Source organism: Phocoena sinus, chromosome 16 (genome assembly GCF_008692025.1).
Source record: "Phocoena sinus isolate mPhoSin1 chromosome 16, mPhoSin1.pri, whole genome shotgun sequence".
In the NCBI taxonomy this organism is placed as follows: Eukaryota; Metazoa; Chordata; class Mammalia; order Artiodactyla; family Phocoenidae; genus Phocoena; species Phocoena sinus.
The window spans coordinates 28,468,003-28,492,432 of NC_045778.1; the positions used below are offsets into that span (position 1 = coordinate 28,468,003).

The 24,430-nt window shown below is 43.6% G+C and overlaps 1 protein-coding gene across 1 annotated transcript in view; it reads right to left on the bottom strand.

The window, feature by feature from the left end:
- Window positions 1-3,990: 3,990 nt before the first annotated feature.
- Window positions 3,991-24,430, bottom strand: part of KCNMA1 (potassium calcium-activated channel subfamily M alpha 1) — a 753,854-nt gene continuing 733,414 nt past the window's right edge. The window contains 5 exon segments of the mRNA XM_032608356.1: window positions 3,991-10,382; window positions 17,102-17,142; window positions 19,906-20,130; window positions 22,057-22,175; window positions 24,213-24,407. Of these exon segments, the coding sequence (XP_032464247.1) occupies window positions 17,112-17,142; window positions 19,906-20,130; window positions 22,057-22,175; window positions 24,213-24,407 (570 nt within the window). The 3' untranslated portion in view covers window positions 3,991-10,382; window positions 17,102-17,111.

A 24,430-nucleotide genomic window follows, 5' to 3' on the forward strand; every position in this document is an offset into this window, starting at 1 on the left:
TGGATTATGCTTGTATATGCATAAACTATTTCTAGAAGGATGAAGAAGAAACTATTAACCATGACTGTCCATAAGGAGGGGGGCTGGGTGACTGAGAAATAGGAGGGAGACCTACTTTCACTGTTTACTTAATTTTATACATTTAACATGTGTGCAACTAATATGTATGATCTATTAAACTAATAATTTTTATTTTAATTAATTAATGGATAAAAGATCCTAGAAAGGCATGTCATTTCTTGGGAAGATGCCTTGTTAAAAAAAACAAAAAAGACTGCAAAACAGAATAAGGCCACGATCAAGGCCAGTGTTGCCAAGTTGAAGCCTATGGAGAAGGGTAGCCTTGGAGCTTGGATTTCGGCAGCTCAGTCCAGGGTGCTGTCTCGGTGCTGGGTATACAATTACAGGAGGAACAGGTTGTGGTAGAATAAGACACATGCTTGCTAGCCTGGCAGGTCCAGAGCCCAACAATTACAGCAAGCTCTGAAGGGAGGAGAAAATGTCACCGTGTCTCATACTTGCCTGCTGTATATAGGACACTTAGAAATAAGGAACTAGGAAATGCATAGCCCTAGAATGGTCTATGCAGTGAACGGAACTTCATTCCCATCCCGATAAAGCTACTTACATCCTTTTGTGGTCTTAGGCCCATATACATTCATTTTTCCTAAAAAGAAGTGTCTTAAGCACTTTTCCTGATGATAGTTATGCATGTTTAATCTACCTACACCTAAACAAAACAGAAATGTATAAAGTGAAAAGCAAAAGTCCCTCGTCCGTCTCTTAATTTTTCCCCTCTGCCTCTGCCTTAACTTCACAATCATTGTTTATGGCTCGACCTTATTTTCTCCCAAATTTTAATGAATATATAAATATACCTAATCAGTTAACAGTAATGGGATCCGACTCTATGTTTTATTTTCTCCCTGTATGCAGTATGGGTCAGGAGTCTAAATTTTTCCTGTAAAAAGTAAGATAGTAAATACGTTACAGATGTCATACAGTCTCTGACGTAATTATTCATCTTTACTGTTACAGCAGAAAATCAGTTCGAGATGATACATAATGAAAAGGCATTGCTATGTTCCAATAAAACTTGATTTACAAACAGGCATCAGGCCACATTTGGCCTATAAGACATAATTTGCCGACCCCCGATATACATAAATCTACTTCATCCTTTGTACTGAGTGTCTGGTACTCCACTGAATGTATGAATAAATTCATTTAACTCATCTCTCATTGATAGAGACCTACGATTGTTTCTATTAGAAGCCTTCTTAACCGAGCACTACTTATCAACTAGCTGGGTTAGCTGCCGCTCCCTCTCCATCCTCCTGTGAACATGCTCGCCGCTGTCTGCCGTACACTGACGTCTCACGCCTCGTGGGATGCTCCTTGTGCTTTCGCCAGCTGAGCCTCCCAGCAGTCCCAAGCCAACTGAAACATTTCTGCTTGTTATTGTACCATGCAATTGAATTAAATAGTGTGCTAACCAAAGAAAGACAAGGACAAGAAAGAGCTTATTGATTCTACAAAAACAAAGTTGGTTATTTTCAGAAAGACATGATTAAGGTAACTTGCTTTTAAAACATCTGTCAAATTAGAAATAGACTCACTGACATAGAAAACAAACTTACGGTTACCAAAGGGGAAAGAGGGGCAAGGAGGGATAAATTAGGAATTTGGGATTAAAAGATACACACTACTCTATAAAAAATAGATACATAACAAGGAGCTACTATATGGCACAGGGAACTATATTCAATATCTTGTAATAACCTATAACAGGAAAGAATCTGAAAAGAAATAGATAGATATAGACACATAGATATATGTATGTATATATCATCACTTTGATACATAGATATATGTATGTATATATCACTGAAGCACTTTGCTAAACACCTGAAACATTGTAAATCAACTATATTTCAATTAAAAAAAAAGAAATGACTTAGCAAAAAAAAAATCTGTCAAATTAGGTATGGGTGAGATAACTACAAAAGACTGAAAACCAAGGTGCATGAGGTGGGCAGCGAATGAGAGGACCCCTACTTTAGCTCTTTGGAAAGACCAGGCCAAGGAGCCAGGATGTACCTGGGTGCAGGCACAGCCCTGCTTCCTCTGCAGTTTTCACAAGCTGGACTGGGCAGGGGAACTGCTTTCTGCCTGATGATACCCCATGGCCCCACTTGTCCAATCATTCTTTCCAGGTCTCAGGGGACCTCTTATCTCTGATTCTTAGCCTACATTTTCAGACTCTCGGAACCTGAAAGGTTAGTAAGCATGAGATTCTGTTTCTTCTCTGAAAGCCCTGGTCCATTAACATTTAAAATAGTCCTGAGCCCATATTTACATTTTGGTATCATTCATGCTTTATTTCCTTTGCACCCTGTCTATTCTGTTCCCCCCCAGTTTTTCTCCCAGGCAGAATCTATCTTATCTGACGTTGCAAAGCAGTTAACATTGATTCTGGTGAATGGTCTACTTTGACTTTTGCTACAGGGAGATTTTAGCACAAATTCACATATATTGTTTTCTCAACAAATAGAAAAATATGTTCCACATTCATCTCGCTGGGTATGCCGAGCCTGCTATTTTGTAACTCACTGTCTCATCTCTTTCATTTGCTTTCTCTGTCACTGTCGATCTCTTCCTAATACTTCATCCTTTGTGCAGACTCCTTCCTTGGAGCCAAATTTGGCAGTGGAGTTTGCCTAACTAATGGGGACCATATGCTCTGCAATTACATTCCCCAACAACATTCAGATTTGTTAGCAAATATTGGAGAAGGCAAGTTGAGAAACCAGGGTCCCAAAACTGTCAGGAATTGGCACATTCTGACAGGTGAACCTGCTTTGCTGACCCCTGGGAATGAGTTCTGGTTTGGGCTGGTCTTGGCTTATGTAGAATAGGAATTTGTTTCTCAAAGTATCAGTCAGTTGGTAGATTGTTCTTGAAATGGCTAAGTGCTTCTCTTATGCCTTCCCAATGCCCTACTGTACTAACCCCTGTAGGTTAAGTTTTAGTACATGACTACTAGCTGTTTATCCCCTCCCAGACTGGAGTGGGGTCGTGATACTGCTCACTGCTGTATCCCCAGCTCCCAGCAGAGGAATGTGAACATAATAGCTATTCAGTAAATATGTGGCTGAGGAACAAGTGAGACAATCTCTACAATACATTAAATGCCAATCATTATACACATTACATACATACAACGTGGGTGGCTTTTCTCCCATCTCTAGCTCCTTCCTTTCCTCCAGGCTAGACCAGCCTTAACTCTGGGAGTCCGGCCTCCATAAAAGAGTTCAAACTTAGGATTCTGAAGGTGATTTCAACGATGGCCCTGAGACCACAGCACCAATTTTTAAGAGGTTTTTTGTTGTCATTGTCTTTCTTCTTTTGCCTTGCGATAAAGTTTCATTGATTTCTCTGTGGGGGTGAGTATGGGGCAGGATGAATCAAAACTTCTAAAGGCTGTCTTGATAAGCCAAATGCAAGGAAAAAGCGCACTGCTTCGCTAAGCAGATATCAGGAAAGGGTAACTAGCTTGGGTGCAGGTGGCTGAGGACAGACACATTCTAGCTTTCCAGGGGCCTACCTGAAGGCTGCCTATTTCTTTAGCAACCTGCATGCTGGAGGTTTCTGCAGGAGCTTGTGGGCCCTCCGGCCATGGTGTGACCCTGGAGGGACCGATTCCCAGGCACCACATCTAATGACAGCGGCTCTTCCTCCCCCCACCCCCCCCCCACCATCCATTGCTGTCTTGGCCTGGTACCCACTGACAGTCTCCTTAGAGGTGCAGGGCTCTGTTCACACTTGAAGCTGGAAAGGCAATGGAAGGCCATTCCCACGCCTCCTATCAGTCCACAACTTTGCCTTCAGGGAGAGCTACAGCAACCCGATGGAAACTCAGAGACTCCACCCCCCCACAGATGTGTGGGTGCTACAGAGACACAAGGCACACTCGCCATTTTAGAACACAAATACATAAATTTTTAATCTGCGAAAAATACAAAATGAAACCATGTACAAGTTATGTACAAACCCTTTTTACAAGACAAGAGAGTTATCACTGGTTGTTACAGATGACAGAGTTGAGTAGATCATTTCAGAGCACCAGCATTTAGTCTCTCTTCCAATCCGGTTAGGTCATAGTAGTTCATCATTACCATTATCATCATCATCACCACCACCACCACCACCATAATGCCAACAATCAAACGTCTGAAAGACAGATGAATAAGCCACGCTCCTTTTCCTTAATGAACTCGTAGGCTGACCTCTATATAAGCTTTTTTTTTTTTTTTTTTTTTCTTTGTCCCCTGAAGAAACATTGAGGGCAGGTTTTGGTGTTAAGTGGGGGAAGGTTTCTTTTCAGCATCTGGGTGGTGGGATGTGGGCCAGAAGTTTTAGGCAGGATGTGATTGGGTCACCTGGGAATGGAACACTTTTAATTAGGATTTCCAGGCAGACCTTGGTTCATGTTTGAAATGTTGCAGTTCTGGTCAAATGTGTCTCGGGCTGTGCTCAGCGGAAGGAAGGGAGGGGAGCAGGCTGCTCTGGGGCAGGGGGGCTTTGGTTTAGTGTGGAAGTGGGGCTCCATCAACCTTGTTGGCAGGGCTCCCCTACCTGCTGGCTGCCTTTCTCACACTGATCCTGAACCCCATGTGACAGACGCTCTAGTTTGCTCTGGCGGGCGTATGATGGTGCCGTGTGGACATTTCCATCTAAGATTCTGAACAGCGGGCCCAGGAAAGCTTCCTAAGGCAGGCACACTGGAGCACTTTGGTGTCACTTTTGTCCCTGTTCTGCTGAATAGCAAGGTGGAGGAGAAGAAACACAGAAGTCCTTGGGGGGGAAAAACAGACCAAAGGAAAGCTTTTGAAATTTGAAATCTACCTAGAAATTAAGATTGATTTTCACCAAAGCCAAAAACCCCCTCTCCTCATGCTGCCTGTCCAGAAAAGCCACTAAAGCAAAGGGATTGTTGCATTTGTTTTAGGAATGCTGAAACCAAAACCGCCAGTGTGTGGAGATGAGGAACAATGGAATGACATGAACAGGGAGGCAAAAGAAAAAGCACACCTCAAGATCCCTCTCTTCTGGTCCTTCTCCAGGAAGAATTCCAGTGACCTAGAAGTCTTAGCCAACCTCCATTGCCTACGGCATCCAAAGTAACAACTGACTGCACACCCAGAGCCAGGCCTCGTGACAAGCTCTGGAGATAAAACAAACGAGCAAAGTCCCTGCCCTCTTCAAGTGAGTCCTTTTACTTCTGAGTCACCATCTCCAACACCTTCATTTCCAACCTCTCTCTTAAAGTTTCCGTCTCTGGTTTACCCATTTTTCTGATTCTGGAGTACCCTAGGTCTCCTTTTCCAGGAGTACCTACTTATTTTGCTCCTTTTAACCCTTGAAAAAATATTGTTGTAGCCCCCATGTTTTTCTGCCTTCAAAAAATCTTCCACACCTACCCTGCCTCCTTTGGAGAACCCAGCCATACACCCCACTGTGTACCTACCTCTGTGGTTCTGACGTCCAAATCCACAGGACCTTCCGTAGCCCTCCTCTCAGCACCACTTTCTCCTTACCTTTTGCCTGAAAAGCCTGCCTTTATAGATCACAGTCAGCTTCTTCCACTTTGAACTAATTAACACAACAGTTCTCAGCTGCCCTGCATTCTTTCCTATTCCTCCACAGGGTTCCTCTATTGAGGTCCCAATTAAGTGTTCCTTTCACAAAGAACCTTTTCCAGAACTACAGCCAATGACCCCAACAGCCAGCCCTCAAAGCAGCCCCCCACACCAGCCCCTACCCTGCCATTTGACCTTCTACAAGTAGTAGGATCTATAACATTTATTTGAGGAAGGTAGGACTTCATGTGCTGAGTTGTGTGGACTTGGAGTTTGCACCCTTGAGAACTCCACGCTGCTGAGAAAATGTTCAACTCTGCGTATCTGCTCTTGATGACTTCCAGGAAGAACTGACTTCGCAAAATATACAACCTAAAAAGTGCACAGATATTGGTGTTTGTCACTCTTTGTTTAAAACATCTAGTGGCTTTCCATGAGTTTCTAGAGCAAGCCTCAACCTCTTAGCTTGGCCCTTAAGACAATTTACTTTCTAGCCCCTTCTCTGAAGTCTCATCTTACTCTCCCTCTGCTCGCCATAGTAAATGGACGGATTCTGCACTGGAATTCCATGTCCAATTTGAATGATGTGTTTAATCGTCTATAAGTAAGGTGACTCACGTCACAATTGGTTTAAATTTTTTTCTCTCTTTCTACCTCTCTTCCTTCCTTTTTTCTAAACTGAGATTCTCTTTGACAAAGAAAAATGGTAGGTGAAAATTAGACTTATGAATGTAAGTAGCAAAGAAATAGTTGCCGTACTGATGAAAGGAAAAAAAATCAAATAAACAGAGGATGGGAAATGAAGTGAGAAGTAAGACTCGTACCTTCCTAGTGCCCAGATCCACACGTGGAAATAAAAATGAGGAAAACTGCAGAAATCTGGGGGTTGTGAGCCTCCAACTACATATTGGAGATTGGAGATATGGGTTAGAAATGAAGGGATTGATGGAAATTGAGCCTTGAGCCAATAAAAAAGGCAGGCCAGGATGAGATTGAGAAGAAAACCCTAGGAACACACAGAAAAATCAGACCAACGTGATTCAGGTGAGTTTGAATTTTGAAATTTGCGTTTTGAACCTAAGGAGACTCCCAAATGTAAAGCAGAGGAATGAACATAGCTGCTACGTGTCCAGAGCAGAAGAGGCACTACCCTCAGGAGGACTGCTGGGGTGGTGCAGCAAGAAGGACCATTATTCTAGTACAGGACAAGGCTGTCTCCAGGGGGTGGCTTGTTCCCATGCTCCCCCCCTTTTAACTCACAGCACATCCTCTCAGATCTGAAAGGGACCTTAGAGTCACCTAGATGAATCACTTTCATTTACAAATGAGGTCACTGAGACTCAGAGAGTTGAAAGAACATTTTCGAAGTGGATAGCTAGTTATTTGCAGATGTAGCTTGTGAACCCTCGTATTAAACCATAAGTAGGAAACTTGGACTCTTTGCTTTTCAACATGAAAATATCCCCAATGTTCTTATGCCTTCTCACTTTCTCCCTTTCTAATCCTAACCAAACAGTTCTAATTCCCTGTTTATTTAAAGTCCGCAATTAGATTTTATACAAAGTACATTATAAGATGCCCCAAGCTTTGGAAGGAAAGAGCTTCTGGGTGTTCTCCAACATGCCTTAGTCACAACCGCTTTTATTGAAGGTGTTTTATCTTGGTTCAAGGGGCTATTTTAAAATATAAAATTGCTCAGATGAAAGCAAAAGTTTTCTTAACGAGAAAGATGATGATGGTGGCGATGCTTTTATCAGTAGGTGCTTTCGGCTTTTAAAATAGCCTGTTGGTGAGTTTGATTCCCAAAGCACTTGAGTTACTAATTTGGGAAAATGGCTTCTCTGGAATCCTAAACTGGGGTGGGACCTCAGAGCCTTATAACATGGACTATACCAACGATGGCCATCGTTGGTCGGTGCTGAACGTAGCCAGGAAGATAGGTCTGTCAGAGCGTGGTGAGGTGAGGATTCCCTCAGGGCCACAGGGCTCCACAAATAGAAACAAATCGGGAAGCTCTGGCATTCCTTCAAGCCCTTCGATGATCTTACGATCTCGTTTCTGTTTCCATTTCACTTTCCGTCTACTGGGTACCAGTTTTTGCCAAGGAGCCACCAGGCCAGTCGTTTTGTATACTCCCTTTAAAAAATGCCTTATTTCATTTTCTGGCCCCAAGCAATTCATTATTACAAAGGCAAAACAGCACAACCTTGCTCTACCTTAGAAGAAAATGGATTCCTGCCAATTGGTTTTTGGAGGAGAGCCCTTGCTCCGGGAAACTATCTTAGCCATTTTGGTTTAAAAAAAAAACAGCTTAGATTCAAATCTCTAGCCGTAAAGGGCATGGAGTTTGTACTTCTGTTTCCAGTGTGCATCGGTTTGGAGAGATGGGGAAGAGAGGGCAGCAGGCATGGGACACCGTGGCCTAACTTCCTCTAATGGAAGAGCATTTAGGTGGTGGCCACCAGTGCCTGACAGAGGAGACCAAATAGTTAAGACAGATTCAGAAATGGTTATCAAGTTATCAGGAACCCACTAGGGTTCATGAAGGAAAGAAGAGCGTGGATTGATGTACTAAGAATGTACTAAGGTGAACCCAATACAAAATCATTATGTAGAAGAAGGCCTAGCTTTCAGGAAAGTTGTCAACTCTCAGCAAGGGTGTCGCCCCACAAACCCATTTTACTTCTGTTGGAAACCAAGAAATGTTTATCAGCCTGAAGAGAATGCTGACGTCAGTTTAGTCTGCTGAGTAGACTAGTGATTGATTATAAGTAATTTTTAAACAATCCAGTTGGACATATGTTATATTCACGATACTTTTATAGAACTAATTCTACAAAAATGTGACGACAGGGTAACCACAGTCTGACAAGTCACTTTAGGACGACGCCTACGAGGTGGAAACACAACTACATTGGCTCTGCAGGGACGGGACAGAGGTGGAAGCTCATTTTGCCTACGTTGGTAATTGGAGTACTTAGTGGACCTATGTTTTCATGATGATTTCATTGCTTGGCTCTGATCTGATTTGCTGTGACATACTACATACCACGGGGTCATGGCCTAATGGAATAGATAGCGTGGGACTTTGGGGGATATTCTGGTTGGCTTGGTTCCTTCAAGTGTCCACAGTTTACATTTTTAAGAAAATAAAAATCACTATCACATCCATGCTGCTCCAGAGATCCTGATGTTTCTATCAAAGATCGATCATTTTGAAGTTGAAAATCATTTGGAATGGAACAATTGCTGGGACACCGTTACACTGGGCATGCAAGCAACAGCAGAGCTCGGAGACATTGGAATTGTGTCTGATGGTTAGAAAAATCTTTTTGACCACAGTTTGAAGTGGCTGATACATTAGATTTCATTGCTGGTTAATTTTCAAAGGCTTTTTCTAACGGTCTATATTAAGTGCATTCATTGCTGTCCTTTTGTTGTTATTATTTTGTAGGTTGCTGTAACAAGTTTGTGTGTTTTGTCCCAGCAACTAAAGGAAAGCCTGCAAAATTTAGATCTGGGCAAGAGTCATCTCCTTGAGCATGGAACTTTTCTGGCTTTTACACAAAAACTCAGTGAATAGCATGAATGTGTTATCATATCCTATCGTTAAGTAAAACTATTCATTGGTGTTTACAAACTTTCAGGCTAAAAGCCCTGGACTTGGGGAATGGGGAGAGAGTCCACCAGACCTTTCCAAAGTTGCAATTACTGCTTGGTTGGTTTGGAGATATGAAATGAGAAGCATAACAGCATGTAGGAAGGAGTCCCCACCATTAGAACAACAAACAGAGAAATAAATGTCTTCTGTGCATCTGGTCCTCAACTTCCACGTCCCAGGCATGCTCACAACCCTCTGGTATTGTTAGTTGGCAGGGTAAACCCGATCTGGCATTTGTAGAAAAGCTGCAAGAAGGTCTTCCCTTTAAATATATGAACAAAAGGTGAGAAATACAGGATGAAAACTAAAACTACAAAAATATGACTTTCGAAAATAAGTAACTTTCCATTTATTAAGAGCTGGTGTCAGTACAGCCAAAATACATACCCATCTAGGAAATTCACCTGCCCTCTTTTGTCTTCTTTTTTAAATTTACTAAAATACATGTTTACATTATTGGACCATTTTAAAGTTGTCTTAATAATCCATTCCCCTTAATTATAATTAACTGTGGTGGTGACCATCATTCTCCTCAAAGAAAAAGAGAGAAAGAAGAGAAATATGCATAAGGAGTCTGGCCACATTCCTTTTGAGTTTGCATTGTTAGATATAGGGAATATACATATGACAGTGGGAGAAAAAGAAAAAATATATTTTCCTTCTAATAAATAAAAATAATTTAAAATGCTAGAGGCTATACATGACTATTTTAGTATGTTCATATATAAATGAAATCATTTTCTTTTCCAAAATACATGGAAGCAATGTTCAAGGCAAAGAGAAAGATCTGTCTACTTTATTTTTCTTGCAATTCTCGCTTATCCTAACGTTTCCACCAGCGATTCAGCATGTAAGAGGAAGAAAAGTCACGTCACCATTTATGAAGTTTGTCAGGCTTTAAAAAAAATAGTTCTGGTCTCCTGGGAGTCAACATTCATCTTCAACTTCTCTGATTGGTGGAATCAAGCTGCTTGTGGATTTATATTGGTTGATCTGGTTAGCCATGTGGGTACTCATGGGCTTGATTTGAATGTTTCTGGGATAGGCATTATCCGGTTCATCTGTAAACCATTTCTTTTCTGCTAAAGGGCAAAACGGATAGAGAACAAGAAGGAGAAATGAGAAGCTTAGTTAGTCCTAGGGCAAAGACTTTGGAAAGTTCATTGAAAAATGCAAAAAAGGCAATCGAGAGAAGCTGACAGTGAGTAACTGGTAAGAGAGACAGTGCAGTGTAGGGAGAACCCCGGAACCTGAAACATACCTCAGCTGCCCGTAGCAAGTGATGAACCAATGGGCTATTGGGACTTGGAGGCACCAGGGGTGGACTTCAGAGAATAAAGAGGGGTTGGGAGACTAACTCTGGCAGTGTTCTCTGGGGTTCCTTTCTTGGCCTAAAAAGCTTTGGTGGTGAGGAGATGGCGAATATAACAAATATTAGGTATGGGCATTGCACCTAAAGAAAGATTTGTGCATCCGTTGATTTGAGTGGAAACTGAGGGACATTGTCCCTTCCACAGACTGAGCCATAGAATCTTATGCAGGACCTCCTTCTTTGCTTGTACAAGCATACTTAAAGGTAAATCTCAATCATACCACTCTTTTGTTTCTTCTGCAGCCAGTTTTGGGGATCTTAAAGTAAGCCCACAGATTTTTGCTGGTCAATGAGGGTGAAAAATCAGAATAGCAACCAATGTTTTCCGAGGCTTTTGAGATGGCTTTAATTTCAAGAAAGAAAACTCTATGTTGCTATAAAGTTATGAAAAGAATTCCTAGTGGCACTATCTTAACCGACTATAATCACCCAAGCTGTCAACAAGGGAGCTTGACGAAGTCTTGGCATTTCATTTCCACCCTAAATCCAGAGATGGCTGAAAGAGAATGCTGAGTCAGGGCATTCAGAGGCTGGGGTGAGGATGAAAATGGCCTAGCGTCCTCCTGGCCGTTTAGTGCTATTTCATAAGACTCAGCCCTCATCCCCGCCTCTTTCTACGACTGGAATTTTCTGGGAAATCAGCCATGTGTACAGATACAAAGGGACTGGGGCAAATAGTGCATTCTAACTTGAGAATCGTATGCCTCATTTTAGTAGCTTAGGAGAAGTAAAGAAAAAGGGAAAAAGCTTTCAAGCACACCCACGGCTATAGAGACAATGGCCTCTCCGGCCTTCTTTTCTGCCTATCAGAGCAATTCATAACTGCCTTGTCAGTGGTCCTGGATGAATACGTTAACAAAATTGCTCACCTGGCTTGATCATGATAGAGGACCGTGTGTGTGTGTGTGTGTGTGTGTGTGTGTGTGTGTGTCCGTCCCTGCATGGCTAATGATTTATAGATCCGGTATGTATGGTCAGCTCATGACCACTCTGCTTGTCTCTCCTTGGACCATGCTTCCTCTTGCTGTGTCCAGTGCCCTGAGCCCCCATTGTAGACACCGAGCTGGAGCCAGGATGAGCCTTGGTGAAAGCTCACTCACTAACCTTTGCTCAGCAGCTTGGTTTACACCCCCCAGGAAACTTCCTGCCTCTTGGATCATTCTCCACCCCTCTCTCTCCTTCCTGCACTGGCTCTCTCACCTATTATAATTAAGTTCACTTTGATTTGAACAGATTGGACGATACGGATTCATAATGCTACATCCTCACGGTGAAGCTAACTGATTAAGTGCTTTAAATTATTCCCCCTGACAGAATGATAAAGTTACAATCTGTTCTGAGATGATCTACAGCTTGCCAGACTCCTACAGCTTCTTTCTACATTCATTTATCTTTTTGTCAAGCAGAGCTTTTTTTTTTCCCTAAGCTTCAATTCCATAGATCTTTTAAAGTCATCAGCACATCTGAATTATTAATGAGGCTGTAGAGGCAAGGTTCCTGATGGGCTGGTTAAAAAAGGTTGTATAGAAATCCGGGACTGTGTACACATCAAAATAATTTCAGCTCCATTTAAAAAAGCATTTAGTTCAAGTGTGACACAGATGAACCATTATGCATTTGTGGAAACCAATTTTTTTGTGATCTACGATTAAACTAACCTTTCAGAGAGGAGTAAAGTATGATGATTATGTTTTAAAAGCATTGCCAGGCCGCTGAAACAATTTCAAACTATGACTTTTTCCAATGGTTTATGTATAAAGATGATTTTCAGAAGAGCTGAACCCAGTGTCTGTGCTGTTTGCCTGAGCTGCCCTTGATTTTGGCCGCGCCCTTTTGTGGCCAGATTTTGCAAAGGGATTTAGTGCTAGGTTGGACATGCCAGGTTGGAAGGGAGAGGGAACTCTACTGATGGAAATGAGTAGGCCTTCGGGGTGAAAGACCTAAGACAGCTGCAATTTGCTGAAATTTTTACAACTGCTGCAGAGGGTAACTGTTCAGAATTTAATCTTTACAGTTCAATTCAAAGTTGGCATTTTGACCTTCCACGGCAGGGAGAGTATCAATTTCCTCCTGCTGTCTGTAAGAAAGAGAGCATTATTTCCCCATTTAAGCTTCTCTCTCTCTGTCCTTTTGCATTTCTTGCCATAAAGAGAATCTAAGCAGAGTTCTCCCTGTGTTTTGGCCATTCAGCGTCAACACAAAAAGGAGTTGCGTTAAAGTGTATCCTGGTGACGAGCTGAGGTTTCCGTTATGCCTGAGAAACAGGCTTTTTAATTCGGGGGCCTCGTAAGATGTAAACAGCTGTTTTGTTGGAGACTTGGTTAGATATGATGTTGAAGAAATGGAGATAGATGAATGCTCTGAGCGTTTTACTAAAATGTCTGGGGGCAAAGGTGTTTCTCCCAAAGGGCTTGAGAGGAACCACACTTTAACGATTGCCAGTCATCCTGCCCCAATGGAGAGAGCTTTGCTATGACAATGACACTTTGGTTTATCGAACTGTGCCTTCCAAAGGAGCCGCACCACTGGGTGCCTACAAAATTGGCCTTAAGGAAGAGTACTCAGGGAAGGAATTCACGTGAGTGCTGAAGTGGTCCAGGGTCGATCCAAATCCCTGAGCTGGTCTCCTCCCCCTGCCTCATCCCACGAGCCAAAAAGATTTCTGGGGGCTTTGTTTTCATCCCTAGGATGAGAAGGGCAATGGATCTGGTTTTGAGGGCCTCCTCCCTGCCAAAGAAAAAGAAATCCATTTGTTAATAAGCTTCTTGAAGACGTGATGCATGATGTCATCACTGTGAACAGACTGGGGGACCTGCCTGAAGTCAGGGAAGGAGTGGCATTTAACAGTCTGTGGCAAGTGAGCTGGTAGAACGAGATCAAACCCAGAAAATAACTGCCATTGGGAGGTGTCACCTATCAAGGCCAGCCATGCCATGAGCCATCCACTGCAACCACGGAGATGGCATAGAGCAGTAGGTTAAGGTCAAGGGGATCTGGTTCTCTCATGTGCTAGTTGTGTGGCTCCGAGCGGGTTGTTACATAATTTATCTTAACTTCAGTTTCTCATCTGTAAAATGGGGCTAATGGACCTTCCTAAGGGTGTTGTTTGGATGAAAGGGGCTACTGTCCGTGAAGCACTTATCCACATACATGGTAAGTCAATGTGAACTGTTAAGACTATCAGTATTATTAGTAATATTAGGGGGCATTATAGCACAAAGTTCATGGACTTTAGTTTTAAATACTTCTCTGGCACTTCCTGGCTGGGTGACTTTGAACAAACCTGTCCCTTGGATTCTTTATCTTTCAAATGGAAATACTAACAGCATCTACATCTGAGGTTACCTCGAGAATTGCATGAGCTAATATACATAAAGTGCTTGGAAGAGTGTCTAGCCCATGGTAAGCACTTGGCGTTTGTTAGTTTTTAGTATAAGGTCAGCATGGATATGAGTACTCTCAGTGCTAAAGGACAACATAAGGATAGGTGATACCTCTTGGTGTGATTGCAGATAAACTAGGGTGGAGAACTGAGGCGTATAAACTTGGGTGCTGGCCAGAAGAAAGGGGATTTTGGCAGCAGAGAAGATGGAGAAGGATTCGGTTGGGTAGCCTTCCTTGGGAAGGGGAGGAGAGGCAGGAGTGACACCCTTCAGTGGTACTTGTGTCTGAAATATTGGCTTTCAACTTGACAGGGGCCCTACCCTGCCTGCAAGCCATCTGCGTCTTCCATTGCTACTTTCATCACTGACATTCAAGGGTCTGGAATAAGGGTCAGGACTTCGTCCAGCCATGAGGAATCCCAAGGGAGTAGGCTACGGCAGGGAAGGGCTTGAGACCTGGGCTGACATATAACTGCCTGGGGACCCAGAAGCAGAGCAACAGGCTGCACTGTGACAACAGAGTCTCTTTGCTGGCTCTGTGGGTTGTCAGCGCTGTGGGATTTGGCCTTTTCACGTCTCTACTCTCCAGAGAAGAGAGCATGAAAAGGGAGATGATGACACAGCAAAGGTGCTTGGAATAATTGGGCCTTTTCTCGCTGTACCACAAGCTGAAGTTCAGAGAGAAAGGGCTTGAAAGGGAAAGATTCCATTTGGATAGAGATAACAGTGGAGAACAGTAAGAGCTAACAAGGAGCTCAAGCCTTCAAAGGTAACGCTGTGTGGTTTCACATCTCACACTTCTGAGAGCTGCTCTGGCCTCCCCCCGCCCCCTGCCTAGCAGACCCCGAGGTGCCAGAGGACCCCACCCACACACACTGCCTCCTTTCCTCTCCGTGGGCAAAGTATGGTTACCGCACAGAAATGAAAACTGCACCAGAACCAGAGCAGTTTTTACTTATGAAAACTGTCTCGCTCCTTTGCGATTGTCCAGTATAACTCTCTTTGCCCCTTTTAACTGTAAGGCTGATGCTGCCATTCCCTAGGCCGAACAACTGCTCCCTCCTGGCCCTCTTCTGTGGCTTGATCCAGCTGACACCCTAAGGGTGGACTTTTCACTCCTCCCTTTCAGGCGGTAGGGGGTGATCCCTCTCACCTCCCTATGTGATGGATGTACGGTCTCCTGGTGGGAGATAGTCTACCAAGTTAGTGACAGGTGCCCACAGCTACTTCATCACCTTATGACAAAGCAGGGGTGGGCTGAAAGAAGCTGATTGAGACATTGATTTTTTTACCCTGTCTTGACTTCCGGAGGCCCTGAAGTTTCTGCACTCTCTTCCTTCTCCTTCAGGAGCCTGTTGCTATAGGAACCTGGCGGGTTGATTTAATTGTCTCTATTGGGATGCAGACACCTTTCGGCTTTTCCCATGCTGAAGGAGAGCCCGTCAAAAGGTTCCTCTGGTCGTCTGGGACCTTGAGGGTGCTGGCGGGAGGCAGAGTCAGTCTCTCCACTCAGTGAACTTACGGGGGGTGTTCCCCTTTCTCAGAAGCTGTGTACTCAGCTTGAGAAAGTGCCAACAGCATGACAGCATTGTGAACCATCTACAGGCATTCCTTGAAATTGGCTAAGCCAAGGAGGTGAAGATAACTTATCAAACGATTCAAGGTATAAGAATTTTTAAGGTCAATTTATTTCAAAGATATTTATTGGGCACCTGTTGAGAGTAAGGTTCTGGGTCATAACCTGTAATATTCATAATAGAATTTGAAACCTCTCCCAATAATGGTAGAAATCTAACTATAAGGGTCCAAGTTTCTCTTTATCCGTTTGAACTGGCTTCAGGAAGGACCCTGGGTAGCAGGTATTAGGGATGTTGATTTCATGATCACCTGAGTGTTGAGGCTGAGAGGGTTTCACTGGGCCTCCTGGTCTATCCACCTACTTAAGGTTCACCCCTTTCAAAGCCTACAACAAACTGAACTGAATGGCTTACAAACTGCTCCTCTTTTAGAATGGTGCAGATAATTGAGTTTCTAGCTATTGTTCTCTTTAAGTGCACATCCTTTCTCTTCAAAAACCCTTTCGCTTTCCACCCTGACCTACTTGCTTATTTTTTGGGTGGAAAGGGGGAAGAGGAGAGACGTCATACGAAAACCTTGTATGCCTCCTTCCTAAGAGAACCTGAAAGAAGGATGAGAAGTTTGGGGTCACATGAAAACCCATGGAAGAGATTCTTCATTCAATTGAGGAAAGAACAATATAGTAGTTTGGGCTCATAAAAAATAGAAGTAATAATGATACCTTTTTCATCACTGAATATATCATTAGCCAAGTACAATCAACTCTCAACTGTATGCCTGAAGTCCAGGGAAAATCCCAAAATTTCATCACAAGTCACAGTCTGTTCCCACTCCATTCCCGTCACAAGGTCCTCTCATCAGAGCTGCTAACAGATTGTATAAAAAACACATTTTGGATTTACTTCTCTCTATCTGCCCAGTCTCTGGTTGGGATTTCACAAATGGCTGAAAGGCAGGTGGGAGAAGAGATCCAGGTAATACAGAGACTGAATCATCAACCCCCAGATGACTGGGTGTGGGCTATTGAGTTGATATATCCAGCCGAACAGTTTTAATTTGGGGGTCATACTGATCCAACTGCAAGGAGACCAATGCTCTTTACCATTAATAACCCTCCTGGTTTAAATTGAAAGGAGGGTAAACTATTGACCAAGGAGCAAGTTTGCCAAGTGGAATAGCTGCAAATGTTTTCCAGAAAAGCTTATCACCTGGCATCATCACTTGATTTAGTCGGTCTTGCCAAGATAAACACAGAAATGTGGACAGACTGATGGGGGACTGGGTTGGAGTGGTGATAATGGGGGGAAGTGGAGGAAGCTGGGTTTCTTGATGGGAAAATGCTGTTGGACTTGGAGCAAGGTACCAAGGTGGGCAGGGAGGCCACGTGCAGATTGAAAGGCAAGCCAGATGGAGAGAGGTTTCCCCCAGATCACCCAACCCCAAACCCAGGAACACCAAAACAAACTCTAAGGGGTCTAGCGGTAGCAGCAGGACAGCCTCATTGCGCTGAGCGATTTAGAAAGTGGAGGAAGGTGGAGAAGAAGGAAGGGAAGAGGCGGGGGGAGGGGGAGGGAAAAAAAAGCAAAATAAATAAATAAAACCACAAACAGAACAATAGAAATAAAAATAAACAAACCAATAACAGAATAAAACTTGTAACTCCTTTTTTTTTTTTTAATTTCACAGAAGTTTTCACAAGGACAACGTTATAGAAGAAAACCCCCAGCAGTGGCTGGGTCATGCAGAACCATTAATTGTCATACCTTGGCCCATTCTATTCATCCTTGTTGCACTTTAGAGAGAGAAGTAAGCTATGTGAGTTTTACAATGCTTTTAAACTGTCATATTTCCTGTTGAGCACTTTAACTGGCACATTCTTATAGTTATAAATGTTCTGAGGGCATAACTTTATAACCTCCTTTGCAAAGAACGCATGAAGAGCTCTTCATGATCCAAAACTAGGGGATGTGTGTGTGTGTGTGTGTGTGTGTGTATACACACACACACACATATCTGTATATATGTGTATACATATAGTTATATATAAAAAGATAGTTATATGTAATATATAAATCAATATATATAGGGACAAAAATAATTTGAAAAAAGTTTTCCACTCATAGGGCTTTTTAATATACATGTATACAATGATTCCCCACCCAATACTGACTGCAACACTGCACTGCTCTGTCTTGGGTGTGGGGACGGACGTTCTGACTGAGCCTCACCATTTTGTCAGTAAAAGTGCTTGTCAATTCACACAGCAAGCAAATCTCCGAAACTATCATGCTTGGGGTGGGGGTGGGGGGACAGGGGATCCAAAATCGAAACCCAAAACATTCACCATAAAAACACCTTTTTAGAGATGGTTACAGCTGTGACGTTTTTCTCCTCCCCTCCACCCTACGCTGTTTGATGGAATTTGTTTTCAAGTAAACATTTCAAATACGTATATAGCAGCCCAGGGCTAGTCCATCCATACAAGAATTTGGTCATGGTGGAGTTGGCCAACTTTTAAGAAGTACTATACTGCCTAAAGCATGATCTGCATACATAAAATACCTGACAACTGTCTGTTGGAAAAAGGGTTATTTCTCTACCTCTTCCCTCACGCTTACTAACATTAAAAAAAGAAAGAAAATGAAAGAAAAAATAATTATACCAAATGCGTTTGGCTCACTGTCGCACTCTTTTTCTCCTCTCCCATCTGGTAATGACAAGGGGGTCATTCTCTATTACTGTCATTCACCTGCCTAAGTGGATTGGCTACGTTAAAGAAATTGACGATGAGGAATTTTCCCACCAGCTTTCTGCTTTGGGACAGCCAGCATCATGCAGCTGAAGGTAGTAGCTGGCTTTTGTCTTTGTTGAGTCAACTGTGGCTTGATCCTCCTACATTCTGATTTATTTAGCGTGTCGGCTCCTGGAAAAACATGATCTGCCGCTGGGTTCATCTTCCTCTCTCTACCGCGGCCCCAGCCCTTGCTCCTCGCTGGCATTGGAGCCCTAACTAATCAAACAAAGGGGAGGAAAAAGGTCCCCTGAGAATGTATGGAAAAATACTTGCTCTTTCCTGAGCATTATTTATTCTGTACATAAGGTAAGTAATTCACCTTTTAAAAATGTAAAAGTCCCAGGAAGGCAGTTTTTAATGACTTACATCTGATATTTATGATACATATGGCTTTTCATCCCAAATGTCAAAAGTGAGAGGAATAAGCAGCTATTCATATGGCAGCATAAGGAGACAGAATAACAATTTAATATGCAATCAAACCTCTTTTCACTTAAATTAAATGACTAGCATTTGATACTTCCACGAAGGGAACTATTCTTTCCTCCACAGTAAGGGAAGAAATGTTCATATGAACTCCCAAAGGAAGCTAGCTCTGGGACAAAAGGCCTTGGTGAGTAACTAAAAAAATCTCCGGGCTTCCCTGGTGGCGCAGTGGTTGAGAGTCCGCCTGCTGATGCAGGGGACGCGGGTTCGTGCCCCGGTACGGGAAGATCCCACATGCCACGTAGCGGCTGGGCCCGTGAGCCATAGCCGCTGAGCCTGCACGTCCGGAGCCTGTGCTCCGCAACGGGAGAGGCCACAGCAGTGAGAGGCCCGCGTACCGCAAAAAAAAAAAAAAAAAAAATCTCCAATGTTCTAACAAGCAGGTGCTTCATCATCTACACAAATAGCAAAAGCCTTTCAAATACTTCGCGATATTTCGGCCCAGAGAGTGGAAACAACCAATATGTTTTGGTTGCTTGTTTCAAATAAACGTGTGTATATATTATTGTGTGTATATAAAAAAAAAAAAAAAAAAAAACAAGAGAAAGAAAGAACAACAACAAAAAGAAAACCCAAAGCACCCTGATAATCCTTATACATCAGAATAAACTGTTCTTCTACATTAACTAAACTTGCTTTGCATAACTGACGTGGATCACAAGCGCTCCCTTCTTATCTGTGAACTCATTCCTGCAGTGAGCTATTTATGTCTGGAGCACGCCTTAGAGTTATTTTTCCCCTAGAATCATAAATAACTTTTGGTCCGTCTGCTTATTTGCTGTTGTGCTCAAGGGTTTTATGGTGGTGGAATAAAAATGACATGCACACTATCATACATATGCAAATATGTGTAAAGAAAAGGGGGGGACTACAGGGGAAAACGGGGGAAGTTACTGTTGGAAACACCCACTGGGTAAATGAGTGGCAGATACAGTTTCACACACGGAGGCAGTGGATACACATATCAGAGCCGCTCTTCCTGCACGTACTTCTGTTTGTCTCGGGACTCCCGGGACTTGGGCCGGTTCTGTCGGTTTGCTGTGGATGGGATGGAGTGAACGGAGGAGCTCTTCTTGCTGGAGGACTGGGACGAGTGGGAGGAATGGGAGAGGCTGGCCCGGGACTGGCCGGCGTTGTGGTCAAACTGCATTAAGCAGAAGATCAGGTCCGTCGGCACGAGCTCAAACTCGTACGGGGGGTTGGTGATGACATACCTGGACGCGGAGAGCAAAGAGGTCATAGAATGAGGATAACTCGGTGGAGATTTCACCTCTGAACCAAACCAGGTCTACCCGAGGATCTGGGAGGTGGACTTCCAGCTGGTCCAAGGCCTTAAACAGTATCTTCCAAGTGGAACAAACTCTTCCTCTGTTTAGCTCAACAGAGGAAGTCAGCCATGAGCCCTGGCGGAGATGCTGAATTAGCGCCAGTCATGGGAGAACCAAACGGTACTTCCTGTGGTCTACGTACCCCTTTCAATACAATATCAAGTTCCCTTCTGATCCTGAGTGGCCCGAGGGCATGCAGGAGGTTTCCAGGACTGCACTGCATCTCTCATTCTAGAATGTTCTCACAATCTCAGACATATGTCACAGGATCTTTGTTTACCATGATCTAGCAAAATCTTAGTCCTCCCTCCCTCTTTAGCTTTTAAAAATCAACCTTGGTAGAGGATGTCACTTAATGGAAGAATATAAAACACCTCCCTGCCTATGTGTCCCTCAGGCTTTAACTGTTCTCCTCAATTTGATCATGTTTTTCCCTGGTTAACACCAGACATAACTAAAAATCACTTTGTTTCGTTTCTAGCAGGGGATTTCAAAATTGAGGTCCTCAGGCCAGGCATATCAGCATCATCTGGGAACTTCCTAAAAATGCAAATTCTTTTTTTTTAATTGAAGTGTAGCTGACTTACAATGTTGTGTTAGTTTCAGGTGTACAGCAAAGTGATTCAGCTCTCTCTCTCTCTCTCTCTCTCTCTCTCTCTCTCTCTATATATATATATATATATATATACAATGTTCTTTTTCAGATTCTTTTCCATTACAGGTTATTACAAGGTACTGAATATAGTTCCCTGTGCTATACAGTAGGTCCTTGCTGTTAAAATGCAAATTCTTAAGCAACCCCACCCAAGACCTACTGAGTCAGACACTCTGAGCGTGGGGTCCAGCAATTTGTGTTTTAACAAGCTTTACAGATGATTCTCATGTTCATCTAACTTTGAGAACCCACTGGTGCACAGCAATTATGCTCACCTCCAGCTCAAGTGTAATCTCTGGGCATTAAAACTACATATTTTCATTTCATACCAGTTAAGTCAGAGTCATCGGACTACTTTTAAAAAGTACCTGCAGTGATTCTACTACGCAAGCAGGTCTGAGAGACACTCATCTCTATGGCATTGTTTCCTGGGGTATATTACATGAACACACTGATTTTGGCAATTCTAGGATGTACTTTTAATTTTAGGCTGCTATGAATGTACTTTAATGCATATTAGAAAAATATAGCTAGCATATATGAAATGTTATTTTTTTCTGCTTCAGGCAATAGTATATAGTTTTCTTTAACATACATATATAAAAGTAAGTCAATTGAAAAATACGTTAAGTAAAAAGACAGGTATCTATGAAAACACACACACACACACACACACACACACACACACACACACACACACGTATTACTGAATCACTCGGCTGTACACCTGAAGCTAACACAACATTGCAAATCAACTATACTTCAATAAAAAAAATTATATATATATAGGTGTCTAAGACACGGCAAAGGAACCATTTACCTTAAACAGTAGCAATATGAAATATTTCTATATTAGGTACCAACAGAATTATCCCAGTAGCAGGAGTTTGGAGGACATGCTTGCCTTCAGACTTCTGTAATTAGGTGATGGATGGAACTAGCCCATAAAACTTGAATTTTTCCCACAATGTCTTTATATCTGCTATTAGTAATTAAAGAAAAAAGCTTCCCACAACCAACAAACTCAGTGACGGATTTAATGTGGGCAGAGTAATCTGCACGTTGAGAGCGTGTATGTGGACCTTTGCCCTCATCGTGGGGGACAGGAGAGGGCATTTATGTCTCTGCCTTGCGGGTGGGAGTGGAAACATACTCACCTCTTCGTGCATTGGCTGGGGGTGCTGAGGTGAGCATCTCTCAGCCGATAAATTCCAAAACAAAGCATATTATATGTTTTCAGAGCTTTGCAGAACAGATCACCATAACAACCACCATCCTGGGAGTCAACAAAAGAACAGAGAGAAAAAGCATTTTTATTTGCCTGAAAGGAGAGGTCCCGGGGAGAAAAGGGCTTTTTAATGAAAGCTCATTTCGGTGTCTCCTGAGTCGGAGGGTCTGTACCAAGGAACCGTAGCTGAAGAAGTTAGTGTGGTTTATAGCCTACACCTCAATACCGGTGATTTTGGGGGATCAGATAATAATGGGTTTTCCTCTGGTTCTCTCTAGTTTTCCATCTGCAGCGATGAGAGCTCCAAGGAGATGGGGCCTCTCCTTATTTTAAGTGATGGTGTAAGCTTGAAGGTCTCAGATGTCTGTTCAGCTGAGGAGAAGAAACCAGCTTTGCAAAATGGTGATGATGTTTAGCCCCAGCTCAGCTGTAATCACTGTGATCTGACCGTGTTGTCAAAACTGCTCGAGTGATAATGAAAATCACTGCCAGGAGAAAAGACCCCACCAGGTACTATGGTGACAGACTCTTTCAGAGAAGGACTGTGTGAAAAGCACAATTTACAGACCTCAGAGATGGCAAGGGTGGAAGGGAATGTGTTTCCCCAGGAGCTGGAGGTCTGCAGGCTGAATAACTGGGATTCACAGTTCTAATCAGTTCACAGTCACCTTCCAAGGGTCTGGGGCCTGATGCGGAATGTGAAAGCAAACTCATTCACTCAGAAATGCTGGCTTCCTGCAGCCAGTTGGCTTCAGGTAGATATTATTTCAGGAAGGGCACCAAAGGCTGACTTCACTGGGAATAAAGTGACTGCATCTGTCCTTCTTGTTACCGAAGTTTTCAGATGGGCATCACATTAGAGAACACAAAAGGAGCCAGATCTTATCATTATTTAAAGTCTTTATACTTTTCAAGTGTTATCAATGAGTAAATGATGATAAAAACAGCCACTAGCTATGGAGGTGGCGTTTTAAAAAAGCCCAGTCTAGCATAGATCCCTGCCCATAACCAAACTAAAATATAGTGCAAGTTGGCATCAGGGTTTCAGAAGAAATGGAGAAAGTGACCCTTCCCTTGGCTCCTTTTCCACTATTTGGACTTTCTGGGTGGCACTATTGTTTGTACAATGGGTTTACTGGCTCCCAAGACTGGTGGCTCCAGCCCCTGAATGCATCCATGGAGTTGGGCTGGGAATAAGGTTCAAGACTGCTTACTTCTGCCAGAGTGCTTGAACCAGGCTGGTGCGTGGAACCCAAAGGGAGGCATGGGTCCCTCTGCAGCAGCAGGGGCATGGGGAAGGGTGACTGGGTCCAGCCTCAGAATTAATAGCCCACGAGGAGCTTTTAAAAACCACTGATGGCTGTACTCAGCCCCCAGGATTCTGGGCATGACCCCAGCACCGGTGGTTTTCAGAACACCATAGCTTATTATGTGCACGTAGACCCGCTGGCCAAACCAACAGCATCTCATGTGGATTCTTTAATGTCTCTAATTCCAGACCGAGGTCACCTAACTCTGAGGCTGGACCCATTCACTCTCCCCCATGCTCCCGCTGCTGCCGAAGCGACTGCTGTCCCCCTCTGGGTCGCACACACCAGCCTGGTTCAGGCACTCTGACAGACCTATTAATGTGCAGTTGGGGTTAAGTAGCCCTGAATCATGCTAAGACCTGTAGAAAAGGCTCCCAGCCTTGGCTGCATTTGGAACCCGCCCCCCCCACCCCCGCCCCCAATGCCTCCCATCTGTGGCAGAAGGTACCTGAGGGGAGTCAGTAAGCCCACAGGCTCTGAAGCCAGGATCCCTAGTGCAAATTCCTTATAGGGCCAGTCCTCAGTCTCTCTGAGCCCGTTTCCTTAAAGCGTCTGATAAGAGAACCTACGTCAAAGGGTCACCATGGGGATTAAAATGAATGAATACATGTAAAGCCCAGTGCCTGCTACACAGTAAGCCATAAGCATCACCTCTTACAGTTCTTTTCCTGTAGAAAGTAGCAAAGGCAGAGACCTAGCCTGTCAGTGTCTGACACATTTGGATCCCGCCATTCCCAAACAGCCAGCTCAGGTGCCCTCTGCCCCCTGAACTCACCCCCAGGTCCGCAAAGGGCCCGTCCAGCAGTGCTAACTGGGCCACGCGGCAGCGGTCCCTATTGGCCAGCGTCTGGGGGGTGCTGTAGCCCCCGCGCAGTGCATTCTCCTCGGCAATCAGAGCCTCCAGCTCCGGCGTGGCTCCTCCGGTCACCAGGGTCCGTATCAGGGTGAGGATGTTGTCATTGAAGTATGTCTGGGAAGAGAACGGGGGGGGGG